Below are 18,591 nucleotides of genomic sequence, written 5' to 3' on the forward strand. Positions count from 1 at the left end.
GATCACACATTCTATTTTTCTCTTTTTATCAACATTTTAGTGGTTTTCTGAAAGACTCCCAGTCTTTACACTGCTACTATTCTTTGCAACATGAGAAGCCCTTTTGTTTTAATGTAATACTATCCTTAACACCCCCAGCCCTCCGTCCACATAAGTTCCTCATCGCTAGAACCATTCTTGTAAATCTTTTCTGCACCTCTCTATTGCTTTCACACCCTTACTAAAAGCATGATGCAGAGTGTTCCAGGTTGAGGTGCGTGCTCACTATTGCTTTTGTACTCTATTTCCCCCCCCTATATAAACCTAGGATACTGTTATGCTTTATTAACCTCTCTCTCAACCATTCCTGCCACCTCTAATGATTCGTGCACCCCCCTGGTCCTTCTGAAGTGATAGCCTTTATTTTATGCTTCCTCTGAATTAATTCTACCAAAATGTACCAGAATCAGAGTCACACAGTGCAGGAGAGGCCCTTTGGCCCATCGAGTCTGCACTGACATGTGAGAAACACTTGACCTACCTACCTAATCCCATTTACCAGCACTTGGCCCCATAGCCTTGAATGTTATGACGTGCCAAGTGCTCATCCAGGTACTTTTTAAAGGATGTGAGGCAACCCGCCTCCACCACCCTCCCAGGCAGCGCATTCCAGACCCTCACCACCCTCTGGGTAAAAAAGTTTTTCCTCACACTCCACCCCCCACCCCCCCCCCCTCCCCCAAACCTCCTGCCCCTCACCTTGAACTTATGCCCCCTCGTGACTGACCCTTCAACTAAGGGGAACAGCTGTTCCCTATCCACCCTGTCCATGCCCCTTATAATCTTGTACACCTCGATCAGGTCACCCCTCAGTCTTCTCTGCTCCAACGAAAACAACCCAAGTCTATCCAACCTCTCTTCACAACTTAAATGTTTCATCCCAGGCAACATCCTGGTGAATCTCCTCTGCACCCCCTCCAGTGTAATCACATCCTTCCTATAATGTGGTGACCAGAACTACACACAGTACTCCAGCTGTGGCCTCACCAAGGTTCTATACAACTCCAACATGACCTCCCTACTTTTGTAATCTATGCCTCGATTGATAAAGGCAAGTGTCCCATATGCCTTTTTCACCGCCCCACTAACATGCCCCTCCGCCTTCAGAGATCTATGGACACACACGCCAAGGTCCCTTTGTTCCTCAGAGCTTCCTAGTGTCATGCCGTTCATTGAATACTTCCTTGTCAAATTACTCCTTCAAAAGTGTATCACCTCACACTTTTCAGGGTTAAATTCCATCTGCCACTTATCTGCCCATTTGACCATCCCGTCTATATCTTCCTGTAGCCCGAGACACTCAACCTCACTGTTAACGCCCCCCACCCCCAGCCAATCTTTGTGTCATCCGCTTCGCACTCCTGCATGTTTGAAATTCATCTGCTGCCTCTGCCCATTCTACCAGCCTGTCTATATCCTCTTGAAGTTTCACTGTCCTCCTCACAGTTCGCAATACTTAACGCAGCAGGTTCAGCATTCTGGGCAAACCTGGTATCAAACAGATGCTGGGCCCATCAGTTGCCCACGAGGAGGTCACCTCATTTGCTGTTGCCCTTATGGTGGGTGATTCTCTCTGGGATCAGTGTGTACTCCTGCCTCCGCCAGCACTTGCCTCCGAAAACCTCGGGCTTTAGATTGAGGTGTGTGCTCACCGTTTTAAAGCTGAGCTGAATCTTGACTGGTTTCCTTGGGTGTTCAGTGGTGCGGGATCCACCCCCGACCTTATTCCGCATCGGAAAAGTGGAACACAGTTGCAGAGGGACTGGGGAGGGTCTGCGTGGCTGTCTGCTTTCTGTGGTTGTCTCTGGCAGAGGGTGCGGGTGGGGGGTATGGCTTTCACTTGCCGAATTGACGATGTTGCTGTGCCCAGCGATGAGCGGCTTTGCTTGGCCTCTGTCTGGGTTGCAGTGAGTTTTGCGTGGTTGCATTCAGTCTGAGCTGCTGTGTGCAAACCCATGCAAAACTGACTGAGGCTCGGGAATGTCTGCACTGGTTTATTCTCCTGGAGCGGGATGGAGGGGGTCATCTCTGTCTGACAGCTGACGCTACTGGCCGCTTTGCACTGCTTGCACTTGCCCCGTGCTGCCATTACACCTGCTCGTTGCTGCATGTCGAGCAAGCCTGCGGGTTACTCTGGCTGGGATAGTAATCAGTTTGAACCTGACATGGATGCGTTTCCATGAATTAAGGATGTTAATGGGGTAACTGTGCGTATGTGGAATTAGGCTGCAGGTCATTAATGATCGTATTGAATGGTGGAACAGGCTCAAGGAGCTGCATGGCTCGCTCCCGTTGCTATTTTGCTACTTTTAAGGCCATGGGCCGCATTGGCTGAATATACCAGGCTGTGTGCATTACTGCGAGCTGGGCTGGGCTGGGCAGAGCGTTGGCAGTGTTGTGTGTCCTGGCCTGTGAATCTCAACCTGGGGCTTCTCCATCAAAGGCAACCAGAATTCCTTGGTAATGAAGTCAGCTGTTCCCTTCCCCATTCCCTTTTGCCTCCTTTGCCCATCATCTCTCGCTCCTGTGACACCCCCAACACCCTGTAGGATAGGGTCAGGCACAGGGCTCGCCTCCACCATGCGTTTCAGCCATTTGCAGCACCCCAAAGTGGGAGAGCTCCTGTTCAGCCTATCTCCTGGTCGGAACAGAAGCTGTTACGCCAGCAGAGGTTAGCCCAACTCGCCTGGGGATGCTGTCGCTCTCTCCCTGTCCCCTGGCTCACCAGTCGTGTCCGGTGATCATCTTTACAACTCCAAACCCCGAGTGAGAATGTTCCATTGACTTAGTCTGTTTAAATGTTCACCTCTTCACCTGAATCAACTTGCGGTCCCTTCTATACTCTTCAATTCTCCGAGCTTGCTTGAACAGATGGACTTTACTGAACAGGACCCTGAGAAACTACTGCCATTCTGGATCCGAGCTACAAACCAGTGGCCTTGATGAAATTCTTCATCCTGTGTCTTGAGTGGAGTTGGCGGCTGGAGCTAAGCCTCCGTTTCAGAGCGGGGGTGGGTGGGTGAGGGGGCATTGGGAGGTGATGCTGGCTGCATCTTGTCACCGTCAGACTACAGATGCCATGTTGGATCAGAGAGAAAGGAATGGGATTGGAGATGTGGGAAGGTGGGAGAGGGGGATTGGGGTAGAGGGTGTTGGGGAGCGTGTGGGGAGGAAGGCTTTAATCTGTCGGATTTCCCTGTGAGGGCAGCTGGGCCCCACAATCAAAGCATCCAAACTGATCTCTCCGCTGCCTCCCTCCCCAGCCCCAGATGCCTGTGTCCACCCCTCCCCCCCCACCCCCCCCCACCAATCCCCGCTTCTCTGGTGCTCGTTCTTCCCCCAACCCCCAGCTGCCTGTGGCCCCTCTTCTCCCCACCACCCCACCCTCTCCTCCAAATCCCTCACTGCCCGCCACCCTCCTTTGAACTTTGTCTTCACGCATTTGTTTCCCTGTCTTTGCAGACTAGCCGGTGTTGAGAGGCAGAGACTTGGGCAATTGCTGACTATCCTGCAGGGCATTGCACTTGTCTCTGTCTGACAGTGCTGGCTTGAGGTTGCACTGAGACCCTGATGGTTTGCTTTGGGGACTGCAGAAGGAGCCTCGCCACTGTTCCTGTGGCTGCACTGTCCTCGAATCTTGCCTTCTAACTGAGGCCCAGCAAGATTTTTTTTTTCTGATTGCGTATTGGTGTTAACGTGGCGAAGCAGTGTTATGTGGAAGGATGGTTTTCGTCAAGACTGTAGAATGTGGTTTGTTGATGCTGTTTTTTGAGGCATTCAGCTGTTTCTGTCCCCACTTGACCGGGTCCTTCCCCCCCACCCGCCCCCCCCCTACACACACACACACACACACACACACCACCCACCCCTCTCCAACTCCCTGGCTCTCTCTGACTGATGTTCTTGCATCCACAGGCTCGACTCCGCCTGGTCGACACTGTGGAGAAGGAAGACGTGAATGAAGCAATGAGGCTGATGGAGATGTCGAAGGACTCTCTGGTTGGAGAAAGGGGTCAAACCAGGTGAGAATTTCAGCTGGGGCTCTGGGATGGTTCATGTGACGTGGTCACAGTCGCCCGGAGGAGGCGCAGGCACCAGAACTGTGTCCTGGTTTGTCCAGTGGTATTGTGGGTGCTGATGGGGGCCAAACTGAGTCCCTGGTGTCCCTGCTCATAAGCTGAGCCAGGCATGTCTCAGCTGCCCACCTGCATGTATTCCTCCATCCCCTGTAAAGGACAGTTTGTCTGTGACTGGTGGGGGTGTGGTATGGGTATGTGCCTCTATCCTGGTGTGGGAACCTAGCCTCTGGATTGGTTTCGGTGGGGGGGCGGGGGGGTGCAGTGTATCTGTCCTGGTGTATGACCCTTGCTCCCTGGTTGTAGGGGAGGTGGGAGATGGTGTATGACCCTTGCTCCCTGGTTGTAGGGGAGGTGGGAGATGGTGTATGACCCTCGCTCTCTGGTTGTAGGGGAGGTGGGAGATGGTGTATGACCCTCATTCCCTGGTTGGGGGTAGGGGATGGTGTATGACCCTCACTCCTTGGTTGTAGGGGAGGTGGGAGATGGTGTATGACCCTCGCTCCCTGGTTGTAGGGGAGGTGGGAGATGGGGTATGACCCTCATTCCCTGGTTGGGGGTAGGGGATGGTGTATGACCCTCACTCCTTGGTTGTACGGGAGGTGGGAGATGGTGTATGACCCTCGCTCCCTGGTTGTAGGGGAGATGGGGTATGACCCTTGCTCCCTGGTTGTGGGGGGGGAGGTGGGAGATGGGGTATGATCCTCGCTCCCTGGTTGTGGGGGGGGGGGAGGTGGGAGATGATGTATGACCCTCGCTCCCTGGTTGTGGGGGGGGAGGTGGGAGATGGGGTATGACCCTCGCTCCCTGGTTGTGGGGCGGAGGTGGGAGATGGTGTATGACCCTCGCTCCCTGGTAGTGGGGGGGGAGGTGGGAGATGGGGTACGACCCTCGCTCCCTGGTTTTGGGGCGGAGGTGGGAGATGGTGTATGACCCTCGCTCCCTGGTTGTGGGGGGGGAGGTGGGAGATGGTGTATGACCCTCGCTCCCTGGTTGTGGCGGGGGAGGTGGGAGATGGGGTACGACCCTCGCTCCCTGGTTGTGGGGCGGAGGTGGGAGATGGTGTATGACCCTCGCTCCCTGGTTGTGGGGGGGGAGGTGGGAGATGGTGTACGACCCTCGCTCCCTGGTTGTGGGGGGGGAGGTGGGAGATGGGGTACGACCCTCGCTCCCTGGTTGTGGGGGGCGAGGTGGGAGATGGGGTACGACCCTCGCTCCCTGGTTGTTGGGTGGTGGCATATCTGTTTTGGTGTATGATCCTCGCTCGCCTGTTGGTGGGGTTTTCTCTCCTGTGCGCACGTCCTGTCCTGTAGTTGACGTGTGCTGTGTGGTTTCAGGGCACAGCGGCCAGCTGATGTGATCTTTGCCACCATCCGGGAGATGATTGCTGACACGACGGCGCGAGTGGTGAAGTATTCCGAGGCTGAGCAGAGGTGCGTTTCGAAGGGATTTACCCCAGCACAGGTCGAGGCGGCGCTGGAGGAGTACGAGGAACTGAACGTCTGGCAAGTGAATCAGGCACGGACCAAGATCACCTTCGTATGAGCGGGACGCGGACCTGCTACTGCCACTGGAGACTTACCTGACTAAGATTGGCTTAACTTGGCACAGCCCTGTTTCTCGAATGCCCTCTCTGCCCAGCATCCTGCCCACCCTCTCTCTCTGGCCCTGCTCAGGTCTGGTTTTAACATTCTGTCGCATTGCTGTGATCTTCTGCGTCCGTGTTGCGTACAGGAGATCAGTTAGTGATTGGAACTGATTAATAAAATCCATTTATAACCTTTTCCTTTGTGAGACCTTAATTGTTGGACCTCGGGCTGAATGGTTAACGCACCCAGTTCATGGGGATATTGCGCTGTAATATCAAGCCCCCACTGCTTCCTAAGCCAAAACAAATGTGAAAAGTTTGATTAGACCACCAGATTGCCCCAATTCTACCTAACTTTAATTTAGGTTAACAGAATACAAGCACCAGGTTTGTAAACTTAAGTAAATAACTGTTTATTAAACAAATTGTCTTTAACCAGTGGCAAAAGAAAGAAATATGAACTGTTAACTTTTAACTCTGTAACTTAAACTCTCCCCCTTAACCCCTATATACACACACACGACATACAAAACATGGATGTTAAGGGTAAGATAAAACAGTTCAATAGCACCAGTCTGGGGTATGGGATGATATGGGTTGATTTTGATTGATGTCTTCCAAATTCCTTGCAGTTTGATGTTAATGACACGAGATGGCCTTCCAGCACATTCAGTCTGTAGTTCACTGGTGAAAATTTGCTTTACAATGCCTCCCCTTCTGGTGATTTTCCCCTTTCCCTCTTGACATGGGTTTTTCAGCGAGAGTAGCTTAGAGATATGAAGAAACAGTCAGCTAGCTAGCCTGGAATCTTAGACACAGGAGAGGGAGAGGTTTTGAGTGTGTTCTCTTTGCAGGCTAGGATCTCTCTGCTCACTGCCATCTCACCCAACCCTGGTCACCTGATCAGGGGCCAATTAATATATTGTTGCTCAGCAGTTCTCCTTAGTTCAGGGCCCCTTTCTGGCACCATTTTGTCCAACCTGGCACATTGTTCCAGGAGGTAACAACATTATATATTCCTCATCCTGTTCCAGTGAACATGTCTTTCAATTGCAGTTATGGTACTTTTTAAAGCCACGGTCCAATTTTTAAAACCACTCCCACAGCAATAAAGAAAAAATATAAAGATATGTTCCTTACATTAGGGAGAGGAGATGATTCAGCCTCCTGAGGTGCGGTGTCCAATACTGAATGTAGTGCTCCAGGTGGCGTCTGTGAGGAGCTCAGCGTAGCTGTGATGTGGCCAACATTTTTAATTCTCTCTCTCTCTCCTCCCTCCCCCCCGCCCTCCCCATTTGTCCACTAGTTTCATGTGCTCCTGAACAGTGAAATCACTCTGCTCCTGCACAGCTCCTGAAGTCTCAGCTTTAAGACCAATAGAATTTAATACTCAGGGTCATCAGACTTGGATCCAGAACAGGTGATTTCACAACTCCTCAGCATTGAACTCCCATGGGAAATTGTTTTTCACATCCCCTTTTTACCACTGGCCCGTTGCAACTTCCCATCGATATAAAGTCAATGGAGCTGAAGAGACCAACTGGTCTCTCTGACCTGACCTCCAACATGATGACTGCTCCATTATTACCTAATACTTTATTACTCCCAGCCCCCTCCACCTGTCAGCCCCTCTCCTGTGGCAATGTAACCCACTGGCAACAATAAGGGAAAGAAAATCCCCGGGGAAAATTTGTTTCTGATGATTTTCCAAGTTTCTTAAGTCTTCCAAACATGTCCAGAAGATTCCCAAGGGTTCACGCGCTCTCTGCAAACACATTTAACCTTCTATATCTTACAGCCTCCTGTGTGTGAAAGGGGTACCGTTCCCTCCTGTAGGCAGATTCAGCACAAACCCACTGTTCAAGAAATGCAGTCAACACGTGCGTTAATGCTGGAAGCAGTGCAGGGCCCAGTCATTACCCACCCACAGTGCCAGCAGAGCCCAGTCCTTACCCACCTACAGTGCCAGCAGAGCCCAGTCCTTACCCACCCACAGTGCCAGCAGAGCTGTCCTTACCCACCCACAGTGCCAGCAGAGCCCAGTCCTTACCCACCCACAGTGCCAGCAGAGCTGTCCTTACCCACCCACAGTGCCAGCAGGGCCCAGTCCTTACCCACCCACAGTGCCAGCAGGGACGAGAGTGAGGACCCACCACACCTCCTGGCGCTCTGCTTGCTCAGAAGGAAGAGCTGCCTATCATCCAGTTAATTCCCACTAGCGCACAATTTAAACACTCATTCCCTGATATTTTTGTAAAATTATTTGTTTATGGGATGCGGGCATCACAGTCTAGGTCAGCATTTATTGCCCGTCCCTAATTAAGTATCAACCACATCGCTGTGGGTCTGGAGTCACATGTAGGCCAGACTGCGTAAGGACAGCGGGTTTCATTCCCTAAAGGACGCTAGTGAACCGGATGTTTTTTTTTACAACAATTGGCAATGGTTTCATAGTCATCATCAGACCTTTAATTCCAGATTTCTGTCTTCCTTCTGTGTTGGGATTCGAAACCAGGTCTCCAGCCCATTAGCCTGGGTCTCTGAAATACTAGTCCAGGGACACTGTTGAAGACATACTTGCATTGGGAGGTAGCCCAGCAAAGGTCCTCTAGATTGGTCCCTGGGGCGAGAGGATTGTCCTCCGATGAGAGGCTGAGTAAATTTGGGCCTCTAATCTCGAGTTGAGGGGTGATCTCATGGAAAGCTAGAAGATTCTGAAGGGTCTTGACAGAATAAGAGCCTGGGTAGGCCCCTGACTGGGGAGCCTAGATTGTGTGTACACGGCTTTGGGTTAAGGGACTGAGACGAGGAGAAAGTTTCTTCACTCAGGGGTTTGTGAATCTTTGGAATTCTCTACTCCAGAGGGTCGTGGATTGTCCATCAAGAGACAGAGACAGATCTTTGGTGGTAAAAGCATTGAGGAAGATCCGAAGTAGAGTCTCACGGACTCGAAACGTTAACTCTGTTTCTCTCTCCGCGGACGCTGCCAGACCTGCTGAGCTTTTCCAGCATTTTCTGTTTTTGTTACAGATTTTTGGCGTCTCCGAATAACGAGATCTGGGGAGCAGGTGGGAAAAGGGAGGTTGAGGTAGAAGATTGGCCATGATCTCATTGAATGGCAGAGCAAATTTGAGGGGCTGAATGGCCCGCTCCAGCCCCTATTTCATATGTTCTCCACTATCTCTAGACTGGGATAATCTATCAATAATTATGTCTCCAGCCCATTCTTTATTTTATAAACCCCTATCCGGCCTCTGCTGATCTAAAGTAAATAAACCAACATGCCCTCTGTTTGTGAACATGCTCTCTCAGCTGCACTACATGAGGAGGTTATGTCATTTGCAACTATAAATCTCTCGCTTTTTCTCTTTAAACTCTCTCTTCCCTCATCCAAACCATAAAAGCTCGTAGCCCCAGAGCAGATACCCAGGGAACACTGCTTGTCACATCTCACTGATCGCAGTTATTTTTGTTTTACCAACCCCCACCCCCCCAAGTGTCTGTCTGCTGCCTCCAACCCAGTTTACCCAGGAGATTCGGTTCCATCGTTTCGTGAGAGCATCGGGCGTTTGCCAAGATTCCAGATTGGGAGGGATTCAGAAACTGGTGACAACGCTGGGAGCAGAGTTCACGACTTCTACACAAGGAGGAGGAGGAGGAAGAGAATCCTCCTCTCGACTTTCATATCTCTCTGCTTTTCTCTCTCGCTCATTCTCCCTCCCCCTCTCCCTGGATCTCATATATGAGTCTCATAGTTCATAGAACCTTGGTAGCTCCCCAGGTCGGTCGTTCTGTCTCTGATTCAGTGTCTGCTTCTGAGTCTTCGGTTCAGTATCTCGTTCTGTGTCTTTCACTGGCTGGGATTTGAGGTGATGACTCGGGCTGATGTGGATTAGGCAAAGGGTTCCTCCTCTAATCGACCAAGGTAACTTTGAAGATCCCGTGAAACTCTTTGACAAAACACAGTGTTCACCTGCATATGACGTTCCTCCCTAAAACATCTTACTTTCTGACAACTGGGAGATTGCTGTGTGCAAAATGGGTGTCTACATTACTGTTTGACAGTGACTATAATGAACTTAGAAGACATTGGATACACCTTAAATTAAAAACAGAAAATGCCAGGGTAGCGCGAAGAATTGTGTTATGAGAGCATGGCAGGATTTGTGATATTTGCAAAGTTCAACGGGCTCAGGAGAGCCTCGATTTTCACCCCCCACCCCACCCCAGCATTGCTGCTGTGAGAAGCAGTGTCAATGTCAACTGTCATCTGTGCTATGACCAGGAGATGGCAGCAGACACACACCTGGCAGCATCTGCTCCAGAACAGGAACAAGGTTGGGACTTCCAGTTCCTGCCATCAATCCTCTGCATCATTACTTCAGTGGCCAGATGTGACATTTACATAAAGAATTAATAGTTGGACATTTGGCCCTTCGAACCTGCTCTGCCATTAAATAAAATCATCCTGCTGATCTTCCACCTCAGCTCCACCTTCCTGCGCTGTCCCCATAAAGTGTCCAAACATCAGCCGATCTCTGTCTGGAATTCACTCAGTGACAGAGCATCCACAGTTCCCTGGGAGAGCATTGCAAAGATGAACAACCCTCTGAGCGAAGGGGTTTCTCTGCGCCCCAGTCCTAAATGGCCGGCCGCTTATCCTGAAGCTTGTGGCTCTCAGGTCCCCGAGTCTGTGGGGGGGAGACATTCTCCCAGCTTCAACCCTGGCGAAATCCTTAAGAATTTTATATGTTTCAATGATATCAATTCCTCTAAACTTCAGGGATTGTAGGCGTGCTTTGCTCAATCTCTCCTCAATCTCTTCCCTCACCCCAAAAACGAGACTTGTGAATCTTTGTTGCAATAGGGTCTAGGGTAAACATGCCCTTTCTTGGGTAAGGAATCAAAAACCCCACAATGTAACTCCAGCTGCAACCTCAGCAATGCCTTGTTGTAACCGTTTCTTTACTCTTACACACCAAACCCTTGGAACCAAAGCTAACGCGAAGATGGATGTTATTATTTTAATATATTTGGGAATATGGTGGTATTCTGTAAAGAAGACTGTGTGTGTGTGTGTGTGTGTGTGTGTGTGTGTGTCCACGATTAATTACACTGGGGGAAGGTTGGTAAAGACAGCTTGCCTATGGGAACTGGGAGATGGAAGGTAAAGTAGCTAGATGCATGCATTTGTATTGAGAGGCTATGGTGAAGTTAAATGTACTAGTAAATAGAGAGATAAAAACAAAAACAAAAAAACTGCGGATGCTGGAAATCCAAAACAAAAACAGAATTACCTGGAAAAACTCAGCAGGTCTGGCAGCATCGGCAGAGAAGAAAAGAGTTGACGTTTCGAGTCCTCATGACCCTTCGACAGAACTTGAGTTTGAGTCCAAGAAAGAGTTGAAATATAAGCTGGTTTAAGGTGTGTGTGTGGGGGGCGGAGAGATAGAGAGAGAGAGAGGTGGGGGTGTGGTTGTAGGGACAAACAAGCAGTGATAGAAGCAGATCATCAAAAGATGTCAACGACAATAGTACAATAGAACACATAGGTGTTAAAGTTAAAGTTGGTGATATTATCTAAACGAATGTGCTAATTAAGAATGGATGGTAGCATTCTCTCAGTTCCTTCGCCTCCGTCGCATCTGTTCCGATGATGCTACATTCAAAAACAGTTCCTCTGACATGTCCTCCTTCTTCCTTAACCGAGGTTTTCCACCCACGGTCGTTGACAGGGCCCTCAACCGTGTCCGGCCCATCTCCCTCGCATCCGCCCTCACGCCTTCTCCTCCCTCCCAGAAACATGATAGGGTCCCCCTTGTCCTCACTTATCACCCCACCAGCCTCCACATTCAAAGGATCATCCTCCGCCATTTCCGCCAACTCCAGCATGATGCCACCACCAAACACATCTTCCCTTCACCCCCCTTATCGGCATTCCGTAGGGATCGCTCCCTTCGGGACACCCTGGTCCACTCCTCCATCACCCCCTACTCCTCAACCCCCTCCTATGGCACCACCCCATGCCCACGCAAAAGATGCAACACCTGCCCCTTCACTTCCTCTCTCCTCACCGTCCAAGGACCCAAACACTCCTTTCAAGTGAAGCAGCATTTCACTTGCATTTCCCCCAACTTAGTCTACTGCATTCGTTGCTCCCAATGTGGTCTCCTCTACATTGGAGAGACCAAACATAAACTGGGCGACCGCTTTGCAGAACACCTGCGATCTGTCCGCAAGAATGACCCAAACCTCCCTGTCGCTTGCCATTTTAACACTCCACCCTGCTCTCTTGCCCACATGTCTGTCCTTGGCTTGCTGCATTGTTCCAGTGAAGCCCAACGTAAACTGGAGGAACAACACCTCATCTTCCGACTAGGGACTTTACAGCCTTCCGGACTGAATATTGAATTCAACAACTTTAGGTCGTGAGCTCCCTCCCCCATCCCCACCCCCTTTCTGTTTCCCCCTTCCTTTTTTTTTTCCAATAAATTATAAAGATTCTCCTTTTCCCACCTATTTCCATTATATAAAAAAAAACCCCACTAGAGCTATACCTTGAGTGCCCTACCATCCATTCTTAATTAGCACATTCGTTTAGATAATATCACCAACTTTAACTTTAACATCTATGTGTTCTATTGTACTATTGTCGTTGACATCTTTTGATGATCTGCTTCTATCACTGCTTGTTTGTCCCTACAACTACACCCCCACCTCTCTCTCTCTCTCTATCTCTCCGCCCCCCACACACACACCTTAAACCAGCTTATATTTCAACTCTTTCTTGGACTCAAACTCAAGTTCTGTCGAAGGGTCATGAGGACTCGAAACGTCAACTCTTTTCTTCTCCGCCGATGTTGCCAGACCTGCTGCGTTTTTCCAGGTAATTCTGTTTTTGTTTTGTACTAGTAAATAGGTTGGGTTTAAAAATTTATGATAGGTAACAACTTGACTTTTCAGCTGTTAAACTTCAAAGGGTAGTTCAGAGATGGCAAAGGACTTTTACAACTTACAAAGGTTTCATAGGTAAACAAGGGAAGGTTGTTAAATTTTGTTGGACCCAAAAGTGGAGGCAATAGGGAGGCACGAAAGATTTTTATATTTTGGAAAAGCTGAGTTCAAAGAAGTGCTTGGGATGAATGAGGGAAAGAAAAAACATTTAAGGAAAGATGTTGAGTTGAGGCGGCTGTGTGGGGAAGATGTCCTGAGACCAGCTCTGTCCTGAGAAACATTGCGAATTTGAAGTAGCCATCCAGTTTCAAGCCAGGAAAGTCTTTGTTTCCAGAAAGCAGTCTGTTCCTGAACTTCCTTTGGTTCCACAGTAGAGTGGAAGAGAGTGAGAAGTCTCATGTGTAGTATACTTTATTAAAATAGCAGCAGTTTTTGCCTTGGGTAATATCACTGGATTTTTATGATTAAAACCTATAAGGGAGCTGTTGCCAAACAGTTTACTTGTGCGTTCTGGCCAAGTGGGTTTTTTGGGGGGATATCTTGTAAGACTATTTCAGCTGTGTAATTTTATTCTTGTGTACTTAAGTTTTTCTTTCCTGTTAATAAATTTTTTAATTTTAAAACCCTAAAAGTGTTGCTGGGATTCTATGCTTGTGGGATCAGTAGTTTTCCCCTCATTATCAAAATGCAAAACAAAAAAGGTTATGATCAGTAAGACAAGTTTCCCTCTGAGATTTGACTTGCTCAGCGAATAACATCAGCTGCAGTTGTCACAGGTGCCATCTCCTTTCTTAATTGTCTTTCTTACCTGTGAACTTCCTGTGATTTTGACCCAGCGACAAGTGAAGGAACGGCCGATATATTTCCAAGTCAGGATGGTGAGTGGCTTGGAGTGGATCTTGCAGGTGGTGGTGTTCCCTTGTGTCTGCTGCCCTTGTCCTTCTCGATGGTAGAGGTCGTCAGTTTGAAAGGTGCTATCGAAGGAGTCTCGGTGAGTTGCTGCAGTGCATCTTGTAGATGGCACCATTACCACTGTGCGTCAGTGGTGGAGGGAGTCAATGTTTAAGGTAGTGGATGGGGTGCCAATCAAATTGGCTTCTTTGACCTGGACGGTGTTGAGCTTCTTGTGCTGTTGGAGCTGCACTTGTCCATGTAGGTGGAGAGTATTTCATCACACTCCTGACTTGTGCCTTGTAGATGTTGGACGGCCTTTGGGGAGTCAGGAGGTGAGTTACTCATTGCAGGATTCATAGCCTTTGACCTGCTCTTGTAGCCACAGTATTTATTTGGCTAGTCCAGTTCAGTTCCTAGTCAATGGTAACCTCCAGGGTGTTGATAGTGCGGGATCCATTGAATATCAAGGGGAAATGGTTTGATTCTCTCTTGTTGGAGATGGTCATTGTCTGGCACCTGTGTGGCATGAATATTATTTGCTATTTCTCAGCCCGAGCCTGAATGTTGTCCAGGACTTGCTGCATTTGGGCATGGACTACTTCAGTACCCAAGGAGTCATGAACATCCCCACTTCTGACCTTATGATGGAGGGAAGGTCACTGATGAAGCAGCTGAAAATGGTTGGGCCAAGGACACTACCCTGAGGAACTCCTGCAGTGATGCCCTGGAGCTGAGATGACTGACCTCCAACAACCACAATTATCTTCCTTTATGTTATGTATGACTCCAACGAGCGGAGAGTTTTCCCCCTGATTCCCATTGACTCCAGTTTTGCTAGGGCTCCTTGATGTCACACTCGGTCAAATACTGCCTTGGTGTCAAGGGAAGTCGCTCTCACTTCACCTCAGGAGTTCAACTCTTTTGTCCATGTTTGAACCAAAGCTGTAATGAGGTCAGGAGCTGATTGGCCCTGGCAGAAGCCAAATTGAATGTTGACAAGCAGGTTGCTGCTGTGTAAGTGTGACTAGATAGCACTGTCGATGACCCCTTCCATCACTTTACTGATGATGGAGAGTAGACTGATGGGCAGTAATTGGCCAGGTTGGATTTGTCCTGCTTTTTGTGTTCAGAACATGTCTGGGCAATTTGCACATTGCTGGGTAGATGCCAGTGTTGTAGCTATACTGACACAGCTTGGCTAGGGGCGCGGCAAGTTCTGGGGTACAAGTCTTCAGTACTATTGCTGGAATATTGTCAGGGCCCATAGCCTTTGCAGTATCCAGTGCCTTGAACCGTTTCCTGACATCACGTGGAGTGAATTGAATTGGCTGAAGACTGGCATCTGTGATGCTGGGGACCTCCGGAGGAGGCTGAGTTGGATCATCCACTCGGCACTTCTGGCTGAAGATGGTTGCAAATGCTTCAGCCTTATCTTTTGCACTGATGTGCTGGGCTCCCCCATCATTGAGGATGGGGATATTTGTGGAGCCTCCTCCTCCAGTGAGTTGTTTAATTGTCCACCACCATTCACGACTGGATGTGGCAGGACTGCAGAGCTTAGATCTGATTCACTGGTTGTGGGATCGCTTATGTTTGTCTATCACTTGCTGCTTATGCTGTTTGGTGTGCAAGTAGTCCTGTGTTATAGCTTCACCAGGTTGACACCTCATTTTTACGTAAGTCTGGTGCTGCTCCTGGCATGTCCTCCTGCACTCTTCATTGAATCCCCTGGCTTGATGGTAATGGTAGAGTGGGGGGATATGCCGGGCCGTGAGGTTACAGATTGTGTTCGAGTACAATTCTGCTGCTGCTGATGGCCCACAGCGCCTCACGGATGTGCACTTCTGAGCTGTTGGGTCTGTTTTGAATCTATCCAATTTAGTGCGGTGATAGTGCCACACACGTCGTGTCCAGGGAAATCTTGATTAGTTTAACATCAGCGGTAGGAAAAGTAGTGAAATCTCTGTTAAAGGAGGAAGTAGAACAGTTGAAAACCGTAGTAAAGCTATAAATGGTCAGTATGGAATTCAAAATGCTAAGTCTGGCTTGTACAACTTAACTGAATTCTTCGAAGTGTAAGAGAGAGGAGAGACTAGGGGAGGTGGTGGCATGATGCTAATGTCACTGGCCTAGTAATCTGAAGGCTCAGGTTAATGCTCTGGGGGCATGGGTTCAAATCCCACCACAGTGGCTGGTGGAATTTAAATTTAATTAATAAATCCATAATTGGAAGCTGGTCTCTGTAATGGTGGCCATGACAGCTATCGTTGATTGTTGTAAAAAGCCATCTGGTTCACTAATGTCTGAGTAATCTGTTATCCTTACCCGGTCTGGCCTACATGTGACTCCAGACCCACAGCCATGTGGTTGATGTTTAACTGCCCTCTGAAACAACCGAGCAAGCCACTCAGCTCAAGGGCAATTAGGGATGGGCAACAAATGCTGGTCTTGCCAGCGACACCCGCATCCTGTGGATGAGTTAAAAAAAGAGCGTATTCAGATCTTGTAAAAGCCTTTTGCAGAGTCGGGGGGGGGCAAGGATTAGAACGGATACAGAAGCAAAATACTGCGGACGCTGGAATTCCAAAATAAAAACGAAAAATGCTGGAAGTACTCAGCAGGTCAGGCAGCCTCTATGGAGAGAGAAACAGAGATAACGTCTCAGGGCTGTGATCCTTCATTAGCTCTGAAACGTTAACTCTTTCTCCCCTCTTTGTGGAAGTTGACTGAAGGACAGGAAACAGCGGGTAGGGGGTAAAGGGTAATGATTCGCAATGGCCAAGGTTGTGTTTCCCACAGACCACCGCTATTCACAACTTCCTGTTAATGATTTTGACTTGGGGATCAAAAGCCCAATTTCTAAATTTGTGGAAGACACCAAATTGAGTGGTTGGGTTGGGTGGGGGAGGGGGTGGTGGGGGGAGGGAGGGCGGGGAGGGGGCACAGACAAAACTGAGGAGGACCACGACAAAGTAAATGACAGTGTTGTTAAATTGGAAGATTGCACATATAATGGGCAAACGAATTTCAACGTAGATAAGTGTGTGAGCTAATACATTGTGGTAAGACGAGTAGGAAAGACACGTACTAGTTACAAAATAAACTAAATCGCCAAAGGGAGGACAAAAAAAAAGCACAAATCATTAAACAGTAGCAAGGGCCAATCAAAATCAAAACCAAACCCAAAGGGGAGGGTGGGGGATTTGCCCTCCCAGCCTGCTCCACTCCCGGCCAAAGTCAATGGACTCTTGGCTGGGATTGCCAAATCCTCTGTGGCAGTCCTGCCACACTAGGCCGGAAAATCCCAGGCAAAGGGTTGATTTCTAAAGGGATAGAACTGGACAAAGTTTGGGAAGTTATGTTAAGCCTGTAATGAACCTTGGATTGACGACACTTGGGACAATCTTTGGTCTCACACTCTGCCCTCTGGTGAGTCAGCTCCCCGCTGATACCAGCTGCTCCACGGCCATTTAAGATTTGGTGAGCATTACTTGGCGAAGAGCAAAACTTCCATACCACCGCTCCCCCCCATTCTGTGAAGAAAGTCCCGCCTTAAAGAGCTGGCGACCAATCCACAGTCCCAGCAGCGCCACCTTCGTACAGTGGCCACTGCTGGGATTACAGCCAGGAACTGCAGGAGCGGCTGTGGACTGAAGGTAAATCCGGGGTATCGCTGGGACAGGCCTTGGTGGGCAGGGGTGGGGTGGGGTGGGGTGGAGTGAGTTTCAGAAGCTGCTGTGGGGAGTGTTAAAGGGAGCAGTTATCTCAGATGGGGCACAAGGGACCCCCAAAGGGGGTTACCCCACCAAACCCCTCCCCCTTTCCGACACCAGCCCGCACAGCTAAAGCTGGTGGGCTTCTCATGTGGTGTTCCCCAGCCCCTCACTCCGCACCTGCTGCCTCAGGGGGTGGGATGAGGCACTTTAGTGGTGATTAATTGGCCACTCAAGGGCCTCAATAAGCCCAAGGCTGCCTGAGCCTCCTCTGCACTCCATAAGATGGGAGACAGATTGGGGACGAGGGCAAGTCAGTGTTGGGAAGGCCACTCTCTGCACTTTATAAGACCCTCGCCCTCAAAGCCCCCTAAAATTCCATTCTCAGAGCACTGGCCGTAATCCTGGTCATCACACTACAAAAAGAAGATACACAGGCTTTGGAGGGACCGTGAAAAAAAAGGACTTCCAATCATAAACAGCAGAACCGTGAAGTGATATATGCCAGGAATGGATGATGAGGCTGGGGGTCTCCATTCTCTGGAAAACCTGATGGGAGGTCTTAAAAATCATGACAGGTTAGAGTAGCGTGGATACAGAGGGTTTCCACACCAGAACTAGGGACCAGAGAGTCGCCAAGAAATTAAAGAGGGAGTGATAGAAATTTACCACACCGAAAGAGGCCACTCATTCCATCATGGTCATGCCAGCCAGTAAAGAGCAATCTAGATTATTCCCACTTTCCATCTCTTGGCCCACAGTCCTGTCGATTAAAGAGATTTAAGTGCTTTTTAAATGCATTGAAGGTTTCCACCTCTACCACCCTTTCAGGCAGCGAGTTCCCGATTCCCCACCACCCTCTGGGGGGAGAAAGAAAAGTCTTCAACTCCCCTAATCCCTCTACCGATCGCTTTAACTCTCTGCCCCTGGTTATTGACCTCTCTGCTAAGGGGAATGGGTCCTTCCTATCCACTCTATCGTGCCAACCCCCTGCCCCTCCCTCACCTTAATTTAATACCACTCATTCAAACTTCCCCTCAGCCTCCTCTGTTCCAAAGGAAACAACCCCAGCCTATCCCGTCTTTCCTCATCACTCAAGTTTCCCAGCCCTGGAAACATCTTCATGAATCTTCTCTGTACCCTCCCCAGTGTGATCACATCGTCCCTGTAACGCAGTGACCAGGGCTAACTGCGGTCTGGTTAGTTAGACTAACGCTAACTCTCGCTGCAGTCTAACTTGCATTTTGTACAGTTTTAACCCTAACCCTAACCCAGAGCCTATCTCTTACTCCTGCACCACCCCCCACCCCCGGCACTTATGCCTTGA

At 49.3% G+C, this 18,591-nt stretch overlaps 2 protein-coding genes across 2 annotated transcripts in view; both read left to right on the forward strand.

Annotated features, from left to right (window-relative positions):
- mcm7 (minichromosome maintenance complex component 7) overlaps window positions 1-5,898 on the forward strand; it is a 31,949-nt gene extending 26,051 nt beyond the window's left edge. Inside the window, exons 15-16 of the mRNA XM_041178697.1 lie at window positions 3,955-4,061; window positions 5,453-5,898. Of these exons, the coding sequence (XP_041034631.1) occupies window positions 3,955-4,061; window positions 5,453-5,660 (315 nt within the window). The 3' untranslated portion in view covers window positions 5,661-5,898. The remainder of the gene's footprint in view (window positions 1-3,954; window positions 4,062-5,452) is intronic.
- An 11,876-nt stretch (window positions 5,899-17,774) lies between these two features.
- The window catches only part of and3 (actinodin3), a 61,664-nt gene continuing 60,847 nt past the window's right edge, over window positions 17,775-18,591 (forward strand). Inside the window, exon 1 of the mRNA XM_041178787.1 lies at window positions 17,775-17,842. Coding sequence (XP_041034721.1) covers window positions 17,775-17,842 — 68 coding nt within the window. The remainder of the gene's footprint in view (window positions 17,843-18,591) is intronic.

Source organism: Carcharodon carcharias, chromosome 33 (genome assembly GCF_017639515.1).
Source record: "Carcharodon carcharias isolate sCarCar2 chromosome 33, sCarCar2.pri, whole genome shotgun sequence".
Taxonomy (NCBI): Eukaryota; Metazoa; Chordata; class Chondrichthyes; order Lamniformes; family Lamnidae; genus Carcharodon; species Carcharodon carcharias.